Genomic DNA, 10,100 nt, shown 5'->3' with positions numbered 1-10,100 from the left:
AAGACTTGTTCATTTGTTTCATATTTTTAAAAATCTGTTGTCATGGTAGAAGTTTCTTTTACTCCTTTTCCATTGGAGTGAAAAAGACGAATGGAGACAGGAGTAGGCAGTCACTGCAAGTGGTGGTGTCAGATGGCTGAATGGATTTAATAAAGTAAGATCCTTCTCTGAGCTCTAACTGGAAAAAGAACACTCCAGCAGTGGAGGTATGCTTGTAGTAGATGCTTCCCTTTTAATTCCACGTTCTCCCTGTTTTGAATGACTTAAGCAATTAAATGAAGGGAATATTTGTTGAATATTTGTTGACTTTTTAATGTGAAATGAAAACGCTATATCCTCACGCTGCAGACAAGCAAGGAACTTGCTTAGCCCATGTACCCTTTGCCTTGTTATAAAAGTTATGAACTTCAAACTCTTCATTTAGGTTCCAGCTTTGTCACATTGCCCTGCCAATGAGATGAGTTGTGACTGCCTGTCTGGTCTGTCACCGCATATTAGCTGAGCCAGAGTCAGTCCTGGCATCATTGCTGAACCTTAAACGTGGGCCTGAGCTGCTTGGTAACGTCAGTTGACTTCATTCTCCTAGCTTGTCATTTGTGTAAGCTTTGCCTTTCCCTTCTGTAGGAAAATGAAGGGGATGTGGAAACCTCCAGAAAATGAAGACCAAAATGGGGACCAAGGAAGACGGAGGAGAAGACAAAGGCGCCCATTCTGGAAGAAATTTAGGAAAAATGGTGGTGATTATAACGTACACAGGACTCAAAATGAAGCTAATGGGCCAGAAAACAGCACGTGTAAAAAGAAAGATGATAGCCAGCATGCTTTGGCAGCTCAGCCAAATGTGAAGGACGTGGACCCTCTCAGTCTTCTGGCAAACAGTGATGTTGGTAAGATGAAGGAACTTGGAGAACGTCTACTTTAAGTAGCATTGCTGAAGCGATTACTGACCTTTTGCATAACCAGCAACTTCTGGGGAGAGCTGGGGATTTCCAAAAACATGTAAACTCTGTCCTTGGCTGAAAAGAGGGCTAACTGTGAATGTGTAAAATGGGACAACTCTCTTAGTAGAAGATTGGTGCATTGATTCTTTTCCAAGAATACTGGGAAGCCTGTTACCATACTTCTCGTTGTTACTAACAAAAAAGCCCAGGGTTGCTGTATTGTGGTTAGAATAGTGCCAGGGCCAACAAGGTCATAAGCTGGAAGGTAGTCCAACATCCCTTCCCCTAAAACTTGCACTTGGATCTTCCTCTTAAAAGAAGATTTCTGTAGAGAGAGATCCTGATTCAGAACATGGTCTTATAAGAAAATTCCCAGTGTGATTATTGTGAAAGAGGGGGTGAGTGCTTTATCTAAAGGAAATAGGGTAAATCTTGCATTTTGGGGAGCTTCTGGCCTCTTACTGAGGAAACTTCCTCAGTGGCCTAGAGGTGTTTGAGATAGAGTGTGTGTGTATATCTGACTGAATTCACAGAATCACAGAATGGTTTGGGTTGGAAGGCACCTGAAAGATCATCTGGTTCCAACCCCCCTGCCATGGGCAGGGACATCCACCACTAGACCAGGTTGCTCAAAGCCTCATCCAGCCTGGCCTTGAACACTTCCAGGGATTGGGCATCCACAGCTTCTCTGGGAAACCTGTTCCAGTGCCTCACCACCCTTTCCATGAGGAATTTCTTCCTGTAATCATGTCCATGTGCGCTGGTAGGAGGAGCTAAAACTAGTAGACTTGGCTGAGATACAGTTTGGAAAAAAGCTGAAATAGAAAAGTCATTGAAGAGGATGAAAAATTCTGATTTGGAAAGGCTGACACAAGAATGTTTAAGATATGACCAGCTTTAAGCACTTCTACATAAGTTTGCTTGCAAGCCAAGTTGATCGTATTATAAACACACGGGGAAGATCTGTCAGGCTACTTTTGCGTCTTTCTGATTTTTCTGTGAGAATTAGGAAGCATTAAATTTTATTTCGTATCATCAAAAAAATGCTTAATCTGTAGGGGAGAAGATGCTGGGTGAGAGGATGTAGGTCTGCCTTGGATTTGAAAAATAACCTCTCTGGATACTTACGTAGCTTTGCATGTTTTAAAATACATTACTAGCTTTGAGTCAGTATTTAGCTAACAAATTGAAGAGGGTTTCTGGGCTTTTAATGGAGCACCTCAATTCTATCTTTGTTTTAACGCGTACTTTACCATAATAATCTTATTTCACCTGTAGTTTCATAATTAGGAATGCTTTTTTCCTCAAAATACTTTGCTGGGAGAGGCAGCAAAAGGAAAGTGGTCTGGGTCATAGAGAAGTGATGTAGTAACTTCAGGAGGGAGGAAAAAAAAGTAGCATCTGAGTTGTTATAAGTTTAGATGCTGAAAACTCTGCTTGCTGGTCAGGGTTTTGGAAGGCTGGTGTGCAGTATTGCATGTTCTGATGGTACTGCTGTACGATGGTCTAAGGGACCTGTGCCAAGTTAGGTTGCTAAACTAACATGTAAACTAAGAAAATGTTTATGAAGCCAGAGGAAGAATAACGTACTTTGACAATCAAATTATTTTTAAAAGACTATCCCTTTGTGGTTTTGAAAATAGCAGTTTTTAGACTGTGAAAACAAGTGGATTCCCTTGTATGAGTTAAGCAAATTACTTAAAATGTCAGAATTTTTCTTTTAATTGTCTTTTGCTGTAGTATTTAATTTACTCTGGATACTCTCCATATGTGTGTGTTCTCTGAAGTATTGCTGCTTAGTTGTTTTTTGGTGAGCATGTCTTGTTTCTACATGCTGGCAGCAATATCAGCTCTCCAGATAGAACTATTTATAATATAGTCGGTAGTGATGTGGTACTCTTAGAATATGGCATGTTAGCTGACTTATACTCCAGCTATTTTTAGCAACAAGGCTAGAATGCATCCCCTGGAAAGATGTCTGATGCTGAGTTTTTCCTCTTGAAAATATATTCTTCAATTAGTGGGAACAAGAACTCATCATCCCTAGGCAATTTGTTTGTTCCACTAATCTCTGCGTGTTGGGAAACGAAAGTATGCTTAAATATAACTGTATTTCCCCACAGCATCTGCGTTTTACTTAATGATAAAAAGTCTAATTATGTCAAAGTACAGCTAGTAACTGTTAACAGGTAGGAAATGAATGTGGTACTTGCTTATTATGCGTTATTAAAACCAGTTGCAGTTTTTATACTAATGAGAAATACAGTCATAACAAATAATAACACACATAATGTGAACAAGTTAATTTTTAAAAAAAAAAGTCATACACCTGAAGTCCACGGCTTCACTGTATAGGTACATTCTGTTGAAGTATTTAAAGCTTTCTAACGGCAGCAGCCCTTTCTCTAGAGGGAATGTGTGTTTTGCATAATGCATTTGCTTAACCTCTGTTGAGTGGCTAGTTCCCTCATAGCTAAGAAATTGAATGGGAGATGAGAAAACAGATTTTTTCGTCATGATTTATATGCAGAAAACAGGTAAGAGGATGAGCCTGTCAGGTGTAAAATTTTGAGGGATCTCCTGACCAGAAACAGTTATATTCAGTAGAGCATAATGCTTTCTCCAAACATCTTGCTCTCAAAGAGAAAAGGTATTCCAGTAAATGTGTTTTCCTGTTTTTGCTAAAAAAGAAAATTATAAGTAATTATTTAAAATTAAAAGAGAATAAAAAGAAACGACACCCAACCGAAGTGTGCGCTCAGCCTATTGGGTCAGACGGAAGAAGCAGCAATAAATCAAAATAACTTGAATTAAATGCTATTTTTATAATTGCCAAAGTATATGCAGGTGACATGTATTCTCCATTGGAAAAATGCGCTGTGTTTAGCCTGAGCTTCCAATGCAATTGCAAATTGGCATGATTACTAAATCAGTGAGAATCAACCTTTTCTCAAAGCCCTTGGAGAAGAGGCAGGTAATTTGTTTAGTAAAACAACTTCTTGGTCAATGCACAGGTATTCATCTGAACGGCACTGAGCTCTAATGGATTAAATTGCCAATTGTTAATGATATATTAGAGGCAAATAGAGAAACATTTGTGATTTCAAAATAAAGATCTCAAAAGTGTTTATTTCTGTGAAGTGTGAGGCAGCTTTCCTGTGAGGCAGGCTTGGACAGACCAGGGGTGGGAGAGGGCACAACTCTTCTATTTGTGAAAATAAGGTTGCAACCAATATTTTTCTAGAAGTTTCAATAGGCTAGTTCCTCAAAACCTTCTAGTTTTGTAGTGTTCTAGTAGTGTGGGGGGTGTGTGTGTATATATATATTTGAAATTCGTATGCAGGTGTGTTACTGAAAACCCTTTCCTAGTTCTCCCGCTAACTCTAGCACTGTTCACCTGAGAGTCTTTCCAAGATTTTAGTGCATGTAGATCCTTTGTTTCAAATGAAAACATCACTTCTGCATGTTTATTTTTAGGAATCTTTTTCTGAAAGAGCTCTGTTTTTCTACTATCCTCAATTTCAGCATTTTTGGTCTGCTTGCCTCCTGTCTTCCCGGTATTCTCTTGTGGGGTGGTAGAGACCATAATAACTCGCATACTCTTGCATGTCTGTAATGCTCTTTGGGGTTTTAAGTATCAAATGGTCTGAAGTACTGCTGAAAACCAATAATCTAATTTGTAGCCTTGGTTCTTTTTTTTTTTTTTTACTCTCCAAAAGTTTCTTTGCTCTTAAGTTCTCACTTTGAATCATAGAATCACAGAATGGTTAGGGCTGGAAGGAACCTTAAAGATCATCTAGTTCCAACCCCCCTGCCATGGGCAGGGACACCTTCCACTAGACCAGGTTGCTCAAAGCCACATCCAGCCTGGCCTTGAACACTTCCAGGGATGGGGCACCCACAGCTTCTCTGGGCAACCTGTGCCAGTGCCTCAGCACCCTCTCTGGGAAGAACTTCTTCCTGATATCCACTCTAAACCTCCCCACTTTCAGTTTAAACCCATTACCCCTTGTCCTGTCACTACAGGCCCTTGTAAAAAGTCCCCCCCAGCTTCCTTGTAGCCCCTTCAGGTACCGGAAGGTGCAATAAGGTCTCCCCAGAGCCTTCTCTTCTCCAGGCTGAACAAGCCCAATTCTCTCAGCCTATCCCCATAGCAGAGGTGCTCCAGCCCTCTGAGCATCTTCATGGCCTCCTCTCTATTCTCCTTCCTCCCTGCCCTGACTGGCTTTTGAATCCTGCTACCTCACCCTCTGCCTTCTCAGGACTAAATCTAGCAAGACTTCAAAACATACTATGAAATCCTGTCTCTCTTTACCTACCCTTGATAATAAAGCCTATAATTATGTTTGATATGTGAAGAAAGAACTGGAAAGCCCAAGCTCTTGTTCTGGAAACTTTTTGCTCTCGTAGCTTTGCTGGCAGGACTGTAAAGCAGTAGTGAGACCACTTTGCTACTGAATGTCTGTAGAGGGTAGCCAAATGTAGTTTTGTTTTTTTTTTTTTTTTTCTATCAGTTCACGGTGTTGAGCCCAGCATTGAGCTTGTGTAGCTGTGAGATCGGGATTTAGCAGCAAGGCTGGCTGTTGGCATGCCAGGAGTATCGGGAAAGAAATCCCTCTTGCCTTTTCTCTCCCTGCAGAATCTGACAAGGACGAAGCAGCAGCCGAAGACAAGAGACTGGGATTGACTGTTGTTCCCAAGCAGGTCACCTCCGCCCTGAGTTCGCTGTCAGCCAACTACGGCAGCGCGTCCGACAGCGAACCCGAAGGGGTGTAGGAACACATCCTCTGCCCTTCTCCTCTCCCTTCTACCCTACGCCACTGCGCTGGTGTGGGGTGCAAGCAATGATCACAAATTACCCTTCTGTGGGAAGGGTGGGGGGGGCTTCACCTGTAGTTGGTCCTTTGCCATCTCCCAGCCCCTGTGTGTTTATAAATACAGCATTATGAGCGCAGTAGCCCAGTGGTAACTCTGGATGGCTGCATTCCCGTCTGCTGAAAGCTGTAGGTTGTCAGTCAGAACCTATATAGTCCTTAAAATTTCTTGAGGAAAAAGCTTTAAAGAGTAGTCAGAGGTGTTGCAGAAGAAAATAGAGCATGTAAGCTGCGGTTTACATTTAGCAAAGATGTTAAAGTAATGGCAGTTCGGTGGTTGTATCTCCAGTATACTTGGCTATGGAAATGCCTTTTGATTTCTGATAGTTCCTGCTCTCAGAGGAGCACCCAGACAGAACACAGCATTTGTGCAGTCAGCCAGTGCATGGGCATGGCCTTGTCCACTAGGGAACCATGTCCACTGGTTCCCCTTTGTCCCCCCCAGCCCATCAGCATACTTTAGAAAGCCCCAAACGAGACTTTCCTGAAAGACTGGGTGGTTTGTTCCCCTTTTTCTTTGCCTTTTCTCAGCAGCATGTCCTGGGTTGAAGGAGGAGGCATAAAATATCTTTGGTTAGGGGTGTGTGTCATCAAATTTCCCAAGCCTTTTTTCCCCTAGTTAGGGGAAATAAATAAAAAAATAAACCTGACTTCAGTCTTGCTTCAAATCATGTTTGAATAGTGCTCGTTTGAAAAAGCTGCTATGCTCACCCTGTGAACTAATTTCCATGTCCTTGAGGGCTTTTTCCATGGAAGGCTGCTGGGTGTTACAGTAAGACTTGAACTCTCTAGTACTGGGATTGGTGCTTCTCTGAGTGTACGCATCAGTGTGTGGTAGGGAACTGCTGCTGCTCCTTGTCTTTGCGGGTAGTTACAGTGCTGTACTTGGCCAAGATGGCCTACCCAAAGTTGCAGGCAGGGAATTGAATTTGGGCATCCTCTGCCCTAACTGTCTCCTGATTTTCTCAGCAGCAAGATTTTCAGTGATTCTCCCTTTCTACTCTGCTCTTGTGGGACCCCACCTGGAGTGCTGTGTCCAGCTGTGGAGCCCTCAACATCAGAAGGATATAGAGTGGTTGGAGCGAGTCCAGAGGAGGCCACGAAGATGCTCAGAGGGCTGGAGCACCTCTGCTATGGGGACAGGCTGAGAGAGTTGGGCTTGTTCAGCCTGGAGAAGAGAAGGCTCTGGGGAGACCTTATAGCACCTTCCAGTACCTGAAGGGGCTACAAGGAAGCTGGGGGGGACTTTTTACAAGGGCCTGTAGTGACAGGACAAGGGGTAATGGGTTTAAATTGAAAGCGGGGAGATTTAGATTGGATATCAGGAAGAAGTTCTTCCCAGAGAGGGTGGTGAGGCACTGGAACAGGTTGCCCAGAGAAGCTGTGGATGCCCCAGCCCTGGAAGTGTTCAAGGCCAGGCTGGATGAGGCTTGGAGCAACCTGGTCTAGTGGAAGGTGTCCCTGCCCATGGCAGGGGGGGTGGAACTAGATGATCTTTAAGGTCCCTTCCAACCCAAACCATTCTGTGATTCAGGAATCCCCTTTGTGAAGCAAGAAGCAATGTACTTTCTAAGTGATAAATCAGGCAGAGGTTTGCAAATGTTGTTCAGCTCTTGCTACTTCTATTTTTCTTTTTGTATTGTGGAATTTAAATATCTTGTTTTTCTTTCTGTGAATGTTTAGAGATTATTCTTCATATTTTTAAAAGAAATCTCAAGCCCAAACCAAAACAAACCCTCCCTTCCTCCAAGTAAACCTTGAATATCTTCACATCAGGTTATGTGAACAAGAATAGTACTAACGATCTGCCCAGCGCGTGGAGATGTAAGTGTGTTAAAGAGGCTTTCAAGTCTGAGATGAAACTGTGTTCTTTTTCTTTAAGAAATCCCTGTCAAGACTGCAACAAAAGCTGAGAAAAGCCAGGCTGCGCTCGGAAATACGCCTCAAACTACTTGTGTTCCGTGGAGTCGAAGCCCGAATCAAAACCGTCCAGAGCGCGCAGGCACGACGTTAAGAAGCTCGGATTCAAACGCACGTCCTCAACGCAGAGGGCCTGATAACCGGGGCAAGAAAACATTACCTCTCCTTCCGAAGCGCCGGCCAACTCTTCTGGAAATGGTAACAGTCTTAGTGCTAAAACAACGCCTCCTGTACGAGAGTGAGACTGTTTGTGAGTGGTACTCCTCTTCCCCGTGGGAAGTTAGAGCAGTCTGTTATCAAAGGTCCTGTTATAAAAACAGCCAAGTGAGCGTTTCGCTTGGAGAAGGTGTCAGTGCTTAGAGAGACAAAAAGAAATACCCCGGTGTGCATTCAGGTAATGGCTAACTTTGAGCAAGAGATGACAACTCAGTCATGTGCCTAAAATGGGCTGCACAAAAGACAAAACCTTTATTCGTCCCTCTCCCCTCCCAGTGGTAGTATCCCGTAGGTTTTGTTTGCTTGTGATCCCATCAGCCTTTTTCTGATCTTCCTTCCTTTACTCCTGGATATGCTATTCAGCTGCTTTCCCCTGATCGAGGAGCACATAATTTTTTCTAGGTGCAGTCAAAGAGATCTTGTTAAGGGTGTTGGTGACTTGAACTGTGGAGTGGGGTACCTGCACGTGGTGTGTTTCTCCTCTGTAGGCATGTTTAGATCAGCCGGAGGAAGTGACAGCACTGGTACCTTGTAAAGCAAGTTAGTGTCATAGAATCACAGTACGGTTTGGGTTGGAAGGGACCTTAACGATCATCTAGTTCCAACCCCCCTGCCATGGGCAGGGACACCTTCCACTAGACCAGGCTGCTCAAAGCCTTGTAGGAGAGTTATTTGGAGTAAAAAGAGGTTTGTAGGGGTGAATCCAAGGTGTATTGATTCTGTTCTCAGTAACAGTGCAAAGCATCCTACTTGGAAGGTTGGTGGCTTTCATATAAACGAAACTTTGAAGCTTTTATTGCATTCAGTACTCAAAAGCAGTATCAGATAGGTAGACTACCTTTGTGATTCTGTAAATAGCCAGCATAAAGCTCCCCCATCAAGGGAAAACTTGCTGTGGGCAGAACATAGGTAAAAGCAGGGTGCCACTGACAGCAGGGCTCTGAAACAGCACAGGATGTTTAGGCAAGAGATACCTGATAAGGCACATCCCAAGCTGCAGATGTGGGAAAAATCCCTTGATAGTCCTTTTACCACATACTGTGGTTGCTGCCAAGAATTAAAGCTCCTAGTGACTGAAAAGGAAGTGTTTGCCCTTCGTGTAGCTCCGTAAGCATGCAGTTGTTCGCTCTTCAAAGTTGCTGGTGATCAAAGCAGTGAGGACGCTGGGAAAAAAGTCTGCTGAAGTCCCACATACTGAGAGAAGCTGGCAGAACATTGGAAGCCTGTACTGTAGTTTGCCAGTATAGTCCAGTCTTAAAACTGTATTTTGATGGGGTATTTTAAGCTACATTAGAAGGCAAAAGCTGTTGTTAAAGGATGTGTACTGCAGCCTTGAATCACAGCACTGCCCGAGATTCGCAGGTAGGCTTCCCCGCTGTCAGGAATGGTCAGTGTATATAAACCTTGAGGAAGCAAGGTTGAAATTTTACAGTGAGTCACTGCTGAGAATTTACGCAAAAAAAAGTGAGGAACTAGAATTACTAAGAAAATTATTCATTTTGGGAATTCAGCAGTTTCTCCCAGTCCAGCAAAGAGAACATCACTGTGCTGTCCATTCTCAGCCCTGATGTGCATCTCAGTTCAGATGGGGGGTTTCTGAAGGTCCGTTTTAGTTGTCAGCTGCTAGTAACACCTCTTAGTAACTGGTCTAAATAGAAATAGGCACACTTTAAAGTGGCTGGTTAAACCACTGTTGGAACTTAAAATAACAACAGCAGCAAAGCTTCTTTGCAACATTACAAGCCAAATTTGGCTGGATCTCCTGCTGTGTGTAGTGCAGATCTCCTGCAAATGATCAGGAATTACAGATTTAGCCACTTGCTTTAAACTTGTCTGTTCAAGGTACTAGTTCTGCTGACATTCGCAATGACAAAAGGTCCTTCAGCCTTCTGGCTGCCTTTTTTTTTTTTTTTTTTTTAAAATACCAAAGTGAACTTCAGTGAGGTTAAAGGATATGAGGGAATCCTCTAACACTTTGATTAAGCTACTAGACTTGGGTTGGTGGATTATAGCCCAAAACAGTTACTGTTATTTAAATCCACAGTCTGGTACCTGACTAAACATGCCCTTTCCATGTATCTCTAAATATCTCTTACTCATACAGGTTTCATAATTAAAAAATGCATGGGTTATGAAATTACAGATACGG

General features: G+C 42.9%; 1 protein-coding gene across 1 annotated transcript; it reads left to right on the top strand.

The window, feature by feature from the left end:
• Nucleotides 1–624: 624 nt before the first annotated feature.
• NUFIP1 (nuclear fragile X mental retardation protein interacting protein 1) lies at nt 625–7,933 on the top strand (the record flags this gene model as incomplete). Its single annotated transcript, XM_010157319.1, has 3 exons — nt 625–887; nt 5,581–5,706; nt 7,695–7,933. Coding segments are annotated over 3 exons (628 nt in total), but the record flags the coding sequence as incomplete, so codon positions are not given.
• Between the last annotated feature and the right edge of the window lie 2,167 nt (nt 7,934–10,100).

Source organism: Eurypyga helias, unplaced genomic scaffold (assembly GCF_000690775.1).
Source record: "Eurypyga helias isolate BGI_N326 unplaced genomic scaffold, ASM69077v1 scaffold44668, whole genome shotgun sequence".
In the NCBI taxonomy this organism is placed as follows: domain Eukaryota; kingdom Metazoa; phylum Chordata; class Aves; order Eurypygiformes; family Eurypygidae; genus Eurypyga; species Eurypyga helias.
This window is presented reverse-complemented; position numbering and strand designations above follow the sequence as displayed.